An 18,324-nucleotide genomic window follows, 5' to 3' on the forward strand; every position below is an offset into this window, starting at 1 on the left:
CTAAGGAACCAACATCAGTGCATTACTATTAACTGAAGTGAAGTGAAAGTCACTCAGTTGTGTCTGATTCTTTGCGACCCCATGGACTATACAGTCCCTGGAATTCTCCAGGCCAGAATATTGGAGTGGGCAGCCTTTCCCTTCTCTAGGGGATCTCCCCAACCCAGGGACTGACCCCAGGTCTTCCACATTGCAGGCAGATTCTTTACCAGCTGAGCCACAAGCGAAGCCCAAGAATACTGGAGTGGGGAGCCTGTTCCTTCTCCAGCAAATCTTCCCAACCCAGGAATCAAACTGGGGTCTCCTGAATTGCAGGCAGATTCTTTACCAACTGAGTTATGACAGAAGCCTATAACTGAACAACACACCTTCTTTAAGTCTCATTAGTTTTCATCTGATGTTCTTTACTGTTTTCAGGAGCCCATCTAAGATACCACGTTACATTTATTTGTCTTGTCTCCTTAGCCTCCTCATACTTTCCTTGTTTTTGCTGATCATGAAGTTTTGAGGAGTACTGGTTGGGTATTTTGTAGAACATCCTTCAATTTGCTTTTGTTTAACATTTTTTCTCACGGTTAGACTAATGTCATGGGTTTGGAAGGAAGACCAGAGAGGTAAAATACCTTATCACATCATACTGAAGGTACATGCCATCACCACTACCTATAACTGAGGATGTTAACCTTGATTTTGCTGTTCAGTCACTCAGTCATGTCGACTCTTTTGTGACCCCATGAACGCAGCACACCAGGCTTCCCTTGAGTTTCCTCTCATCTCCAGAGTTTTATCTCCCAGAGTTTCCTCAAACTCAGGTTCACTGAATTGGTGATAATCTTGATTACCTGACAAACAGTGTGTCAGATTTGCTCACTGTAAAGCAGCATTTCCCTCCTTCAACACTACACTTTTAAGGAATAGGTCACCAAGAACAACCTACCAAAGGAGTATGAAGCAAAGTTTCAGCCCTGGAGGGGTAATATCCATGTAATTTGTTTCAAATTCTTCTGTGAAGAACTCATTCTCTTTTAAACCTACTTCATGAAGAGTTTCCTAACATCACTCTATTAATAATGCTCCTATCAAGGGTAATATCTTACACCAAATTGCTAAATCCAATGGTAAATATTAATCCTCAATTACCTGAAGTATCCCCAATTATTATCATAATTAACCACTCCTTCCTTTTTCTTTTCTTTTTTTACGATTTTTTTTTTTATTAGTTGGAGGCTAATTACTTCACAACATTTCAGTGGGTTTTGTCATACATTGATATGAATCAGCCATAGAGTTACACGTATTCCCCATCCCAATCCCCCCTCCCACCTCCCTCTCCACCCGATTCCTCTGGGTGCTCCCAGTGCACCAGGCCCAAGCACTTGTCTCATGCATCCCACCTGGGCTGGTGATCTGTTTCACCATAGATAATATACAAGCTGTTCTTTCGAAACATCCCACCCTCACCTTCTCCCACAGAGTTCAAAAGTCTGTTCTGTACTTCTGTGTCTCTTTTTTTGTTTTGCATATAGGGTTATCGTTACCATCTTTCTAAATTCCATATATATGTGTTAGTATGCTGTAATGTTCTTTATCTTTCTGGCTTACTTCACTCTGTATAATGGGCTCCAGTTTCATCCATCTCATTAGAATCGATTCAAATGAATTCTTTTTAACGGCTGAGTAATATTCCATGGTGTATATATACCACAGCTTCCTTATCCATTCATCTGCTGATGGGCATCTAGGTTGCTTCCATGTCCTGGCTATTATAAACAGTGCTGTGATGAACATTGGGGTGCACGTGTCTCTTTCAGATCTGGTTTCCTCAGTATGTATGCCCAGAAGTGGGATTGCTGGGTCATATGCTATCAATGAATATAGTAAAGTTGCAGGATATAAAATTAACACACAGAAATCCCTTGCATTCCTATATACTAACAATGAAAAAACAGAAAGAGAAATTAAGGAAACAATACCATTCACCACTGCAACAGAAAGAATAAAATACTTAGGAGTATATCTACCTAAAGAAACAAAAGACCTATACATAGAAAACTATAAAACACTGATGAAAGAAATCAAAGAGGACACAAACAGATGGAGAAACATACTGTGTTCATGAATTGGAAGAATCAATATTGTCAAAATGGCTATTCTACCCAAAGCAATCTATAGATTCAATGCAATCCCTATCAAGCTACTAACGGTATTTTTCACAGAACTAGAACAAATAATTTCACAATTTGTATGGAAATACAAAAAACCTTGAATAGCCAAAGTAACCAAAGTAATCTTGAGAAAGAAGAATGGAACTGGAGGAATCAACCTGCCTGACTTCAGACTCTACTACAAAGCCACAGGCATCAAGACAGTATGGTACTGGCACAAAGACAGAAATATAGATCAATGGAACAGAATAGAAAGCCCAGAGATAAATCCACAAACCTATGGACACCTTATCTTTGACAAAGGAGGCAAGGATATACAATGGAAAAAAGACAACCTCTTTAACAAGTGGTGCTGGGAAAACTGGTCAACCACTTGTAAAAGAATGAAACTAGAACACTTTCTAACACTATACACAAAAATAAACTCAAAATGGATTAAAGATCTAAATGTAAGACCAGAAACTATAAAACTCCTAGAGGAGAACATAGGCAAAACACTCTCCGACATAAATCACAGCAGGATCCTCTATGACCCACCTCCCAGAATATTGGAAATAAAAGCAAAAATAAACAAATGGGACCTAATGAAACTTAAAAGCTTTTGCACTACAAAGGAAACTATAAGTAAGGTGAAAAGACAGCCCTCAGATTGGGAGAAAATAATAGCAAATGAAGAAACAGACAAAGGATTAATCTCAAAAATATACAAGCAACACCTGAAGCTCAATTCCAGAAAAATAAATGACCCAATCAAAAAATGGGCCAAAGAACTAAATAGACATTTCTCCAAAGAAGACATACAGATGGCTAACAAACACATGAAAAGATGCTGAACATTACTCATTATTAGAGAAATGCAAATCAAAACCACAATGAGGTACCATTACACGCCAGTCAGGATGGCTGCTATCCAAAAGTCTACAAGCAATAAATGCTGGAGAGGGTGTGGAGACAAGGGAACCCTCTTACACTCCTTCCTTTTTGATAAACTTTCTCCACTGACTTCCAGGACACTACACTTGTGTGTTTTGTTTTTTGTTATTGTTACTTTTTTCTTACTTCCCTAGTAGCTTTTTCCCATCCTCCATTCCAGATTCCTCTTTTCTCCTGATTTCTTAATACTAAAAAGTCCAAAGGTTCAATTCTTTATCTTCTTCTCCATCTTTATAATTGTTGTTGTGCACTCACTCAGTCACATCCCAATCTTTGTGACTCCACGGACTGCAGCATGCCAGGCTTCTCTGTTCTTCACCATCTCCTGGAGCTTGCTCAAACTCATATCCGTTGAGTCACTAACGCCACCCAACCATCTAGTCCTCTATCGTCCCCTTGTCCTCCTGCCTTCAATCTTCCTTTCCATAGTCTTTCACACTGATGCTGTGTGCTCTTTCAGGGTCTTATCCAATGAGTCAGCTCTTCTCAACAGGTGGCCAAAGTATTGGAGCTTAAGTATCAGTTCTTCCAATGAATGAATTGGATCAACTTCCTTTAGGATTGACTGCTTTGATCTCCTCGCAGTCCAAGGGACTCTCAAGAATCTTCTTCAACACCACAGTTCAAAATCATCAATTCTTTGATGCTCAGCCTTCTTTATGGTCCAACTCTCACATCCATACATACTCGAAAAATCATACCTTTGATTAGATGGACCTTTGTTGGCAAAGTAATGCCTCTGCTTTTTAATATGCTGTCTAGGTCTATCACAGCTTTTCTTCCAAGGAACAAGTGTCTTCTAATTTCATGGCTACAGTCACCATCTGCAGTGATTTCGGAGCCCAAGAAAATAAAGCCTGTCACTGTTTCCACTGTTTCCCCATTCATCTGCCATGAAGTGATGGGACTGGATGCCATGATCTTTGTTTTGTGAATATTTACTTTTGAATGTTAAGTTTTTCACTCTCCTCTTTCACCTTCATCAAGAGACTCTTTAGTTCCTCTTCACTTTCTGCCAAAAGGGTAGTATCATCTGCGTATCTGAGGTTATTGATATTTCTCTCGGCAATCTTGATTCCAGCTTGTGCTTCATCCAGTCCAGCATTTCACACGATGTACTCTGCATATAAGTTAAATATGCAGGGTAACAATATACAGTCCTGATGTTATCCCTTCCCAATTTAGAACCAGCCCGTTGTTCCATGTCCAGTTCTAACTGTTACTTCTTGACCTGCATACAGGCTTAACAGGAGGCAGGTAAGGTGGTTTGATACTCCCATCTCTTGAAGAATCTCCCACAGTTTGTTGTGATCCACACAGTCAAAGGTTTCAGTGTAGTCAATAAAGCAGAAGTAGACTTTTTTTTTCTAGAATTGTCTTCTTTTTTCTATGATCCAATGGAGAGTGGCAATTTGATCTCTGGTTCCTCTGCCTTTGTCTAAATCCAGCTGGAACTTCTGGGAGTCTTTGTTCACATGCTGTTGAAGCCTAGCTTGAAGAGTTTTGAGTATTACTTTGCTAGTATGTGAAATGAGTACAGTTTTGTGGTAATTTGAATTCTTTGCCACTGCCCTTCTTTGAAAACTGACCTTTTCCAGTCCTGTGGCTGCTGCTGAATTTTCCAAACTTGCTGGCATACTGAGTACAGCACTTTAACATCATCATCTTTGTGGACTTGAAGTAGCTTAGCTGGGATTCCATCACCTCTACTAGCTTTGTTCGTAGTGATGCTTCCTAAGGCCCACTTGACTTCACACTCTAAGTTGTCTGGCTCTAGGTGAGTGATCACACCATCATGGTTATCTGGGTCATTAAGATCTTTCTTGTACAATCCTTCTGTGTATTCTTGCTACTTCTTCTTAATACCTTCTGCTTCTGTTAGGTACATACTGTTTCTGTCATTTCTTGTGCTCATCTTTGCATGTGGGAGACCTGGGTTCGATCCCTGGGTTGGGAAGTTCCCCTGGAGAAGGGAAAAGCCTCTCACTCCAGTATTCTTGCCTGGAGAATTCCATGGACTATATAGCCCATAGGGTCGCAAAGAGTTGGACATGACTGAGCAACTTTCACTTTCACTTTCTTTCACTTTGCATATGTTTCCTTGGTTCTCTAATTTTCTAGAAGAGATCTCTATCTTTCCCATTCTATTGTTTTCCTCTATTTCTCTGCATCTTTACAAATAAAGCAATATTATGCAGTCAGATGGTTATAAACATAATTTTTATGCTCCCAACGTTTAATCTCCAGGTCAAAACACTTTCTCAAACTAAATTCATATATACATGTTCACTCAGTATCTCAAACTATGTTTAATAACACTACAATTATATGTCCAGTACCAAATCCCCAATCTTCCTCTACCCCAAATTTCAGTAGTTCAGTTCAGTTGCTCAGTTGTGTCCGACTCTTTGCGACCCCGTGAATCACAGCACGCCAGGCCTCCCTGTCTATCACCAACTCCCTGAGTTTACTCAAACTCATGCCCATCGAGTCGATGATGCCATCCAGCCATCTCATCCTCTGTCGTCCCCTTCTCCTCCTGCCCCCAAGCCCTCCCAGCATCACGGTCTTTTCCAATTAGTCAACTCTTCACATGAGGTGGTCAAATATTGGAGTTTCAGCTTCAGCATCAGTCCTTCCAATGAACACCCAGGACTGATCTCCTTTAGGATGGACTGGTTGGATCTCCATGTAGTCCAAGGGACTTTCAAGAGTCTTCTCCAACACCACAGTTTAAAAGCATCAATTTTTCAGTGCTCAGCTTTCTTCACAGTCCAGCTCTCACATCCATACATGACCACTGGAAAAACCATAGCCTTGACCAGACGGACCTTTGTTGGCAAAGTAATGTCTCTGCTTTTTAATATGCTATCTATGTTGGTGGCTCAGAGGGTAAAGCGTCTGTCTGCAATGTGGGAGACCCGGGTTCGATTCTTGGGTCAGGAAGATCCCCTGGAGAAGGAAATGGCAACCCACTCCAGTACTCTTGCCTTGAAAATCCCATGGACTGAGAAGCCTGGCAGACTACAGTCCATGGGATCGCAGAGTCAGACTCCAAATTTAGCTCTACTTCAAATTTTTCCTATCAAAGCATATGTTATATGCAGCCTTCTAGTTGCTCACATGAAAATATTGAGAGGTATCAATTTCTCATTTACTTGCTTTCTTTACATCTAACCATCAGGAAACCATATTGACTTTACAGTCCAAATAGGACCACTTGTCATCACCTCTATCCCCAAGCTTCCATCAAACCTTGCAGGATTACTGTAATAGCCTCCTAAGTGGTCTCCCTGTTTTTACCATACACTTAATTCTCAATACCATAGTCAATGTGATCCTTTCTGAATATGACAGATCATGCCACTATCAAAATCCTGCCATGGCATCCCTTTTCATACAAAACAATAGCCAAACACTTTTTAATGACCTAGCATGAATCCCTGATCCCTCTTTGATTTAATCTCCTCTTTCTGTTCCCCTAGATCACTCCAGTCCAACTACTTTAGCTTCCTTATTATTCCCTACACTTGCCAATAACTACTTTAACTACTTTCAGACCTTTGTTATAGTTCTAACTTCTGCCAAGAATACCTTTCCCCTTCAATGATAACTTACTGTCAATATGTTGCCCTTTCTGGTAAGACCAACCTTGAACCTCCACCAGACTCCTGATTTCCTTAAACCAGGTTCTTTCTCTTCATCTATAGAATTCACAAGCTTTCATCATACTAGATGATTTACTTTTTTATTTACTATTTATTATCTGTTTTCTGCCACTAGAATATAAGCAAAAATCTCTTTTGTTGTTGTTCTTATTGTTCTTTACTTATTTATTCTTAAGACTTAGATCAGTGCCTGTCACAGAGTAGGAAATTAATAAAACTGTAAAGTTAACTTTAAAAATTATTTATCTTAATAAGACATCTTGCTCTAGTCTTCTGACTTTTCTTAACTGAAAAACTCCATTTCTGTACTAGCCCTAACCATCACACTATCTGCCAGACCTTTTTTAATAATAGGCAATATGCATTATTTGCTGTGAACCAGGAACTATTCTAAGCACTTTATCTGTTCATTTTATCTTCACAGAAATCTTATGAAATACATGCTACTATTGTCCCCATTTTTCACATAAACCCAAGTAATCTACCTAAGATCATATTTATTAAAGAAAACCAGAACTGGGACCCATGCAGTCTGCTTTAGAACATACACTCTTGGCTGCTGCTCAGCTGACCTTCTTCTCACAGACCTGGAAGAAGTATCCCTAGGAAACAGCTGTACGTGCTGACTGAACTGCATGTAGATCATCACTTAAGGTCTGAGAGTATAGGGCATTCAAGTTACAGTAGGGGCTAGAAATGAAAGGTAATGTTGAATTGGCTTAACACAGGGAAGAAAAGAAGTCATGTAAAAGGTATGAAAGCTAGTTTATAGAGAGAAAGAGATAAAAGGATAGAGTATATGGACAGAAAAAAATGAGATGAGATGGCATATAACTGCAAATTAAGATAGGCAGGAAGACATTAAGCTATGTGAGCTTGTAAATGCCAAAAGAATTGTCTCTCTGGTAACCAGAAACAGGACTCTTGTGAGTTTTGAATGCTTACAATACTTCTATCATTTGAGTGGATATATTACCCAAAATCATCTATAAGTAGAACAATTTCCATGTTACCATGGACCTCCTATAAAAATCTTTATCCTTGTTATGATAGAATAATTACATCAATATGGAAAGCAATACAATATAGTAAATATTAATAAGTTTGGGGAAAAAATAACCTGAACTCAAGCCTCATTTCTATCATTTTGCTCGCTTGGGCATTCTCCTTGAACTTTAATTATACCTTCTATAAAAAGGGAATAAAAATATATGCCCAACCTGCTTCAGATGTTATTGTGCTAAATCACCTTATTTAGATAAGGTGATTATATGTGAACAGCCTCTGAGGAATATAAATTGTTACACAAACACTGCCTATTATGATGATGATTTCAGATGTAAAAATCACTTCAGTTACCTATAAAGGAAGATATAATGTCCTCCCTTTCATAAAAGTTGAATAATACAGTTAGTCAAAGATTTACTTGGTGATGAAAAAATCACTAGTTGTGTAAGCGTCTATACAGGTATACACAGCCATCATAGCCAAAATAAATAAATATTTGTGGATGTTCCTTCATGCAGATGCAAAGATTTTGATAACAAAAGTATTTTTGCCTAAAGTGATCCAATGACTTAGCAATAACATTTAGCATTCAGTGAAATAATGTCAAGAAATGTGATATAGTCCTTCTTGACAAGCTCCTGCTGCTTCTTCCTGTTGTTAGTTGATCTGTACATTACCCTTGAAAAGAACAATGGAGTCAGAAAAACTGAAGAGCTAAGGAGTTAGGTCTTCTTTTAAGATGCTACAGTAAAACAATGGCATAGTCACAACTAAATCCAGAGTCTTCTGTGGCCAAAGCTCCTTCTACCACACCACATTCCTGCTGTGCTACTTGTTTAAAATGGATTTCTTTTTTTTTTTTTGGATAAATGAAACTAACACAGTATTATAAATTAACTAAACTTCAATAAAAATTAAATAATTAATAAAATGGCTTTTAAGAGACTGCTAAATCAAATGGCAGAAGCAGAATTATATCAAGAGCTTTAATGAAGAAGTAGTTCATAAAATAAATAAAATTCTTGTCTTACTTGGGATTTAGAAAAGGAGAACAGAATAATCTGCAAAAGCAGAAGGACTGCCAAATTTTCAGTTGAACTTGGTTTTTTGTAGCGTTCCTGATTACAAAAGAAGTTAGCCTATCCTCAGACACAAATGGCAATAACTAACTTCTATACCAGGCAACAGAAACAAAGCACTACAAAGTGAAGGGATCGTCTAATAATATCAAACGTCACTTCAGACTATAAAAATAAGTTTGTTATAAGTAGAATTCAATCACTGCCAATGTCCCGTGTTGTAAGACACTATTTATATATTATAATACAGTATTTTAAAATATTAATACAGGGAAAGAAGCAATCACTCCAAAATCAGAAATAACAATAGATGTTCATGTGACTTCCAGCTATGTTTATCTATGGGTCAGTATCGTTGATCACTTTCTAATGTTCATCCTTGGTAACATATCCCTAAAAATATCAATTTTCTAGACCAACTGAATTTGAAACTAAACCACCTATGTAGGTAAAACAGATGGCCAACAGCCTTTCCCTTTGCTTGTGAAGAAGATTCCTCCAATCTCTCACTTTTGACACTATAATTTCCATAAAATGGCAGGTTGACACTCCCACACAAACCTGGGTTTATAAGAAAAGGGAAATTTCACATCTTTCTAAATTTTAGGACTTATGACAATGCATCAGATATTCAGTTTGCCAAGATACTGTTCTCAACGTAAGTACAATATCCCTTCATCCTTTGTGAGATTGTGTAAGCTTCCACAGAAATGTGACAACTGCCTTTCTCTCACATTTCCTCAATCCTAAATTCCCAGTTACATGCTAATTAAGAGTAATTTACTATTCATATTCCTAATGTATCTCAAAAACAAAATCTGAATCTAACACTAACCAATGACTATGAATGCTAATATCCCTGGCATCAATGACTTATGTAGGCAAAATGTGATTTCATACTGTATGTTGTACTCAAAGTGCCATTATTTTAAACAGGATCCTGACATTGACTCTATTCTCCAATCAACAATTTTTTAAATATATAATCAATGGCAAATAATAGAAATTTAACCCAATAACCTCAGAAAGGAAAACCAGTTAAATTAATGAAGATAATGAGAGAGACAAAAAAAGTGACTTTTCCAAAAAATACTGGGTTTCTCCAAGGCAACAAAAGAAAACTACAAGGAATTTATTTTGCACTTTCACCATGAGCCCATGAATAACATGACAGATCACACAGAAAATTGTAATTAATTAACACACAAGCCCCAGAGCTTTGGAGATCTATTCACATATTGCCTTGACTGCCTCCAATAATAGCAGAGTTACCTCAGTAAGTCCAATATTCTTCCTTTTAATGACATTCTGCAGAGAGTTGCTTAGAGTCCTAGTTAGCAACAGGTTTGTTGATTTACGAATCATGTCATCAACTTCAGTTGAGCTAAAAAGGAAGTATCAAGAGTCAGTCATAGGTAGGAGAATTATTTTGCAAACAAGGCTTCAGTAGTACTTTAATAATAATAATAACTGCAGGAAATATTTATTGTACTTCAGAAATTAGGTTCTAAATACTTTAATGTATAAAACTTCATTTAACCCACACAATAACCATATGAAATAATTTTAGTATTGAGCAGATAGCAAAAAAAAAAAAAGATTTTAATAAGGCAGTCTAGATCTAAAGCCTACAACACTTAAACACTATGCTACACTACCTCTCATGGAAGAATCCTCTAACATGATTCTGTGTCCTGAAACCTTATTTCTCCCACACATTCAAATTCCTTCACAGTTAACATTCATAATTTTTCAAGCTAATCTCTTTGTAACCTTCCTGCACAATTAGCTGATAAAGGCTCCTTAAAGACAGAAAAATATCTCTGCTTCTATGTCATCATATCTTTCATATAATGTCTTCTTGTTGTTCAGTTGCCCAGTCATGTCCAACTCTTTGTGACCCCAAGGACTGCAACACGCCAAGCATTCCCGACCCTCACTATCTCCCGAAGCTTGCCCAAGTTCATGTCCATTGCATTGGGGATGCCACCCAGCCACCTCAACCTCCGACACCCTATCTTCTTTCTGCCCTCAATCTTTCCCAGCATCAGGAACTTTTCCAATGAGTCAGCTGTTTGCATCAGATGACCAAAATACTGGAGCTTCAGCATCAGTCCTACCAAGAATTCAGGGTTGATTTCCCTTAAGATTGACTGGTTTGATCTCCATGCTGTCCAAGGGACTTTCAGGATTCTTCTCCAGCACCACAGTTCAAAGGCGTCAATTCTGTGGCATTCTTCCTTTTTCACAGTCCAGCTCTCACAGCTGCATGAGCCCGCTGGGAAGCCCACAGCTGTGACTCTACGGACATTTGTCGGTAGTGCAATGCCTCTGTTTTTCACACATTGTCTAGATTTGTCAGAGCTTTCCTGCCAAGAAGCACCATCTGATTTCATGGCTGCAGTCACCATCCACAGTGATTTTAGAGCCCAAGAAGAGGAATTCTGTCACTATTTCCACATTTTCCCCTTCCATTTGCCATGAAGTACAGGGTTGGATGCCATGACCTTAGTTTTATAATACTTAGTTTTAAGCAGGCTCTTTCACTCTCCTCCTTCACCTTCATCAAGAGGTTCCTTAGGTCCTCTTCGCTTTCTGCCATTAGAGTGGTATCATCTGCATATCTGAGGTTGATGATGTTTCTCCTGTCTACCTTGATTCCAGTTTGCAACTCATCCAGCCCAGCATTTCTCATGATGTGCTCAGTGTATAGGTTAAGCGAAGAGGATGACAGCAGACAGCCCTGTCGTGTTCCTTTCTCAATCTTCAACCAATCAGTTGTTCCATACAGGGTTCTTTCTAACTGTTGCTTCTTGACTTGCAAACAGGTTTCTCAGGAGATAGGTAGGATGGTCTGGTGTTCCCATCTCTTTAAAAGCTTTCCACAGTTTTTTTATGATTCACACAGTCAGAGGCTTCAGTGTAGTCAATAAAAAAGAAGTAGATGTTTTTCTGGAATTCCCTAACCTTCTCTATGATCCAGAGAATGTTGGCAATTTGATCTCTGGTTCCTCTTCCCTTTCTAAATCCCGATTGGACATCTGGAAGTTCTTGGTTCACATAACGCTGAACCTAGCATGCAAGATTTTAAGCATGACCTTAGTAACATAGGAGATGAGTGCAATTGTCTGATGGTTAGCACATTCTTTAGTACTACCCTTCCTGGGAACTGGGATGAGGATTGACCTTTTCTAGTCCTGTGGCCACTGCTGGGTCTTCCAGATTTGCTGGTATATTGAATGCAACATCTTGAAGGCATCATCCTTTAGGGTTTTGAATAGTCCTACTGGAATTCTGTCACATCCACTAGCTTTGTTAACAGCAGTTGACTTTGAACTCCAGAATGTCTGGCTCTGGGTGACTGAGCACACCACTGTAGTAATCCAGTTCATGAAGATCTTTTCTGTACAGTTCTTCTGTGGATTCTTTTGCTTCTTGATCTCTTCAGCATCCACTAGGTCTCTACCAATTCTGTCCTTTATTATTGATTTATAAGATTTTATTACTTTCAGGTAGACAACAAAATGAATCAAAATTTGTAAAGATTATATTCCACTTGAAGTTATAAAACATTGGCTATATTCCCTGTGCTGTATAACATATCCTTGTAGCTTATTAGTTCAATCATAGTAGTTTGTACTTCTTAATTCCCTACATCTATCTTGGCCCTCCCTTTTTCCCTGACTTTGAAAATAAACCAATAATGTAATTCTGCCTAAATGTTTTATAATCCTTACTATTCCAAAAGTGATCAATAATGACACTTTTTATTGAGTAAAGGAAACTAAACATAAAGAAAATAATTCCAAAACTATCTTTACAAAGTTTTAAAAATAAATCTCACAATCAACAAACAAAATTCCAGAACTATACATCTTTCACAAGCCCCTAGAAGTGTCACCCAAGATGTCTCTCTATAAAAGATAACTTTTGAGACAAATATTTCTTCAAAATAAAGTCAGTATTGCACTGATACTTCTTTATCAAGAAATAAACATAAGTAGATTTGTAAGCAGTTCTTTTTCAATAATTTATTGTTTGTGAGCAAAGGTCACAAATTTTATCTTATTGATTTCTCTTTCTACAGAATAAAATTATAGGCTTAGTATATAGTTCAATTAAAAATCTTAAATTACTAAGTGTGTAGGCAAACTAGATTGTCTATTATACAGAAGACAAAATTATTAGAAATAAATAAGACTATAAGGAATCCAGGTAGGAAATTCAGTTAGGAGAAGAAAAGATACCTCAAAATATTCTTACAGGATATATTTAACTGAATGATAACCTCTGGCCTGCCTATTGCCACCTTTTCCAAAAATGTAATTGAATTGCACAACAAGGAAAACTATAAGCAAGGTGAAAAGACAGCCTTCAGAATGGGAGAAAATAATAGCAAACAAAGCATCAGACAAAGGATTAATCTCAAAAATATACAAGCAACTCCTGAAGCTCAATTCCAGAAAAATAAATGACCCAATAAAAAAATGGACCAAAGAACTAAATAGACATTTCTCCAAAGCAGACTTACAGATGGCTAGCAAACACATGAAAAGATGCTCAACACCACTCAATTTCAGAGAAATGCAAATCAAAACCACAATGAGGTACCATTACATGCCAGTCAGGATGGCTGCTATCCAAAAGTCTACAAGCAATAAATGCTGGAGAGGGTGTGGAGAAAAGGGAACCGTCTTACACTGCTGGTGGGAATGCAAACTAGTACAGCCACTATGGAGAATAGTGTGGAGATTTCTTTAAAAACTGGAAATAGAACTACCATATGACACAGCAATCCCACTTCTGGAAATACACACCGAGGAAACCAGATCTGAAAGAGACACGTGCACCCCAATGTTCATTGCAGCACTGTTTATAACAGCCAGGACATGGAAGCAACCTAGAAGCCCATCAGCAGACGAATGGAAAGAAAGCTGTGATACATATACATCATGGAATATTACTCAGCCATTGAAAGAATTCATTTGAATTAGTTCTAATGAGATAGATGAAACTGGAGCCCATTAAACAGAGTGAAGTAAGCCAGAAAGATAAAGACCAATACAGTAAACTGATGCATATATATGGAATTTAGAAAGATGGTAACAATAACCCTATATGCAAAACAGAAAAAGAGACACAGATGTACAAAACAGACTTCTATACTCTGTGGGAGAAGGCGAGGGTGGGATGTTTTGAGAGAACAGCATTGAAACGTGTATATTATCAAGCATGAAATAGATCGCCAGCCCAGGTTGGATGCATGAGACAAGTGCTTGGGGCTGGTGCACTGGGAACACCCAGAGGGATGGGGTGGGGAGGGAGGCAGGAGGGGGGATCGGGATGGGGAATACATGTAAATCCATGGCTGATTCATGTCAATGTATGGCAAAAACCACTACAATATTGTAAAGCAATTAGCCTCCAACTAATAAAAATAAATGGAAAAAATAAATAAATAAAACTTCATTACAAAAATGTGTTAATGAAGTATTGAAATTACAATCATGAAGGGATATAGAAGTCACACTTGTGTTGATGGAATACTGAATTTACAATGGTGAAGAAATATTCATGGTTCTTGCCTTCATATGTTAAACTCAGAGTTATATCATATCAATTATAGTATGAGTAATGAATAAGTACAGGTTGCTATAAAAGTGATGAACACAGGGGCCCAAAATAATCTGGTGACTCTGACAGTAATCACCCACCTAGCATCTCTACTTATATTACATATTTCTATCATGCTTTAAGAAGATCTGGTAGAAATTCTATTCGTGGATACGATGTCAAAGATCAAAAAACACTGTCATTACCTTCCAAAGCACAAGAAAGCTACGTCTAAGCTAAAAGTTGTATTTTCCTTTAATATTAATGAAGTATAATATACACAAAAATGCATAACTGAAGTAAATTGTACACTGAGATAAAGCTCTTGAAAGATGAGCAAAAAGCAGCCGTCACTTTCATATCTAAGGCCACTTGTCTAATCTGGATACACAGAGATGAGAGAGTGAAATAGTCATATGCTGAGAGACTTTGGTGGAATAAAAAAAAAAAAAACCACTCAATCCTTTAATAGTGTGGGCTGCTATTATGGACTGTAATCTTGGAAGAGCCTCTAAACAAAATAAACACACTAACCTAACAATTCTTCCCTAAAACAATTCTGTTTCATAAGAAATGGTATGTAGGGGTGGGGAGTGCTAGAAATCAGAGAAAAATGTTGCACATTTTGCAAAGGGTTTAGATTCCAAGATTCTACTGCAATTCAATCCAAAGGAGAGTAAAAACCAATCAAAGCTGAAACCCACTCCAACTCAAATCCTGTTAAAATCAGAGATAAGCCCCTGGATAGAAGCTTTGGAATTTCAGAGTCTTGAGGACAAAGAGACGCTACAACAGAATTTTTAGAACTGAAATCATAAGAAATTTGAAACTAATAAAAACGAGACTCACATTCAGTTCACTCAAGTAATGATGAAATTTGAACGATATATTTAGCAGTTAGGAGGCACAGGGAGGCCTGGCGTGCTGCATCCATAGGTCACAGAGTCGGACACAACTGAGCAACTGAACAACGAGTTGCCAAAGGAGAAATGAGAAAACAGACATATTCAAGGGTAAACTGGCCGCATCACCTCCAACCCTAACAAAAGGTCTCAACCTACAGGTCTCAGGAGTTTCACACAACCCCAAGAGAAGTGATGCAAATGAAATCTCACAAGAAAATCAAACACAGCAAAATGCAAAGATAGACAGGAAACCTTAAAGACAACCAGAAAAAAAGACAGTACATTTAGATGAATAACAGTAAGACTACTGGCTTATCTCTCTTCAGAAACAATGAAAGCAAACAGAGAAATAACATCTTTAACGGGTTGAGAGAGGGAGAACTTTGAAAACAGATGAAAAAATATTTTTAGATAAACAAAAGCTAAGAAAATCTAAAAACAGCAGATATACACTAAAATAATAACTAAAAGAATTCTTCACACTGAAAGAAAATGACACCAAATCATGACAGATCTGTAAGAAAGAATGAGAAGGCCTGGAAATAGCAAATCTGTGGATAAGTATAATGAACTACTTTTCTTTCTTGAATTTTAATATACAATTAAATGTTCAAAGCACAAACAATAACATATTTAGCATTTAAAAACAACTGTATAAGTATATACCAACAATATTAAAAAAGTAAGTGTAAAGGTAAATTACACTATATTGCTGTAAGATTCTTAAATTACATGTAAAGCTACATATCATTATTCAAGATAAACTAATTACTTAAGGATATACATTGTAATCCCCAGGAAAAATACAAACGAATAATAAATAAAGCTAAAAGTTATACTCCAGTAAGCCAATAGGGAAACCAAATCATAATACTAAAAGACCGTAATCTAGAAGAAGGAAGGAAAACAGGGGGAACAAAAGCAGCTAAAAAAAAAAAAAGAAAAAAAGGAACAAATAGAAAAACAATAGCTAGATCCAAGGCTTAAATCCACATAAATCACTAAATGAGTTAATGTAATAGAATAAATATTCTATAGACAGAATGAATAAAAAACTAACACCTAGCTACTTGTTGATTCAAACTGACATATTTTAAATACAAGGACACATGACCAGATCTTACTGTCAAGATGCCATTCAGCATTAAAAAGAACTGAGCTCCTTGAAAAGATTAATGGTATCATGATTAAGTCAGGAAATTTGCCCAAAATGACAAAAGTGCATCAACACGTCATATGAGCCAGCTTGAGGTAGCTTACACCAGCTACATCTGGGACCATCTGAGCCTCAAAATGAATAAGGTCATTAAAGGAACAACTTGACTGAATGATGTAAAAATCTATAAGTCTAATACAGTAAATAGGAGAGAATAGATAGACAAATAGAAAGATAAATAGACAGGTAAATAGGTAATGCAGAAGGACTCCTTAATACAGAGTGTGAAGTAATACATATTGACATGCTCAGTTGCTCCCCAGAGAAGAGAATGGCAACCCACTCCTGTATTCTTGCCTGGAGGATTCCATGGACACAGGAGCCCTGGAGGCTACAGTTTATGGGGTCACAAAGAGTCAGATGTGACTCAGCAACTCTCTCTCTCACTCTCTCACACACACACATACACACACACACACAGCTGCTCAGCAGTGTCTTGAGTCTTTGTGACTTCTAAGACTGCAGCCCACCAGGCTTGTCTTTGCTCCTCTCCCTCTACCCCATGGGATTGTCGCAGCAAGAACACTGGAGTGGGTGCCATTTCCTCCTCTAGGGGATCTTCCTGACCCAGGACTGAACCTGAGTCTTCTGCACTCCAAGCAGATTCTTTACTGCTGCACCAACAAAGTAGCCCCTTAAGGAATAAAAATCCTATATTAGCTAAATTATCAGAAAACAAAACTGATTCAGGCAAGAATCACTAATGAACACTATAGTGAAAGACATCTAGTAACTAAAAGAATAAATACATGGTCTCAAAGTACTTTAACACAAACATTACTTATTACAAAAGGAAAAGTAGAAACTATACACAGAAAACAGAAAAATCTTAACTTGCTAATCAAAATTAATATGAACTGTGTAAGAGATTAAAATGCTAAACACACATATAGAGAGACAGTAAGGGAGGGAGAAAGGAAGTAATAAAGTCAATTTGGCAACGTTTCAAAAACTGAAGAATTTGGGGAAAACACTTTCAGTTCAGCACAACATTTTAAAAATTCTGCTGTAATGTTGAAATTATCTGAAAATAACATGCTAAAAAAGGTTATAAGTAATAGAAGAGACAAATGCATACCATAAAAGAAAGTGGTAGTTATATTGATACAAGGCAAGCAAGACATCAATACTATTTTAATTTTTAACACAAAGAAGGACATTTCATGGAATTAAAAAGATGACTATAACAAAGATATCACTATTCAAACTGTGCATAAACTTAAAAAAAAAATATATATATATATATATTCAAATAAATGAAGCAAACTTGAGAGATCTCAAAAGAGAAATAGACAAAACTACAATCAGAAAAAGCAGACCTACGAAAGAAAGGATACAGAAAATTTGTACAATAACATTAACAAATTTAATCCAGTTGTCATTTAGAGAATACAACATTCAACAACTACAGATATAGATTTTATTCAAGTAAACATGGAACACTGTTATAACTGGATTTAAATTTATTGCTTTCTTAGTTGATCTCTATTTGCTCCACCTGTTCTATAGCCCATTTAACTCTTCAGTTGGTTGTTTCTGGATTGAGTATTCTTTCTACGATTCCTTTTCATTTTCATTATTGGCTTATTACTTTTACTTCCTTCATGTTTTTGACCATTTTTTCAGTGGTTCTTCTAGATCACACTACTTCATGCATAATGTAAAATCCTTAATTAGTAAATCAAACTCCTCTCTCATATTCTTTGTCCTATTACTATCATATATTTACTTTTATAG

At 37.1% G+C, this 18,324-nt stretch overlaps 1 protein-coding gene across 2 annotated transcripts in view; it reads right to left on the minus strand.

Moving 5' to 3' along the window:
* EXOC6B (exocyst complex component 6B) overlaps nt 1–18,324 on the minus strand; it is a 669,652-nt gene that overhangs the window by 288,477 nt on the left and 362,851 nt on the right. For both annotated transcript variants that reach the window (XM_065929532.1, XM_065929531.1), the window contains exon 16: nt 10,126–10,237. In XM_065929532.1, the coding sequence (XP_065785604.1) occupies nt 10,126–10,237 (112 nt within the window). The remainder of the gene's footprint in view (nt 1–10,125; nt 10,238–18,324) is intronic.

Source organism: Muntiacus reevesi, chromosome 3, assembly GCF_963930625.1.
Source record: "Muntiacus reevesi chromosome 3, mMunRee1.1, whole genome shotgun sequence".
NCBI lineage: Eukaryota > Metazoa > Chordata > Mammalia > Artiodactyla > Cervidae > Muntiacus > Muntiacus reevesi.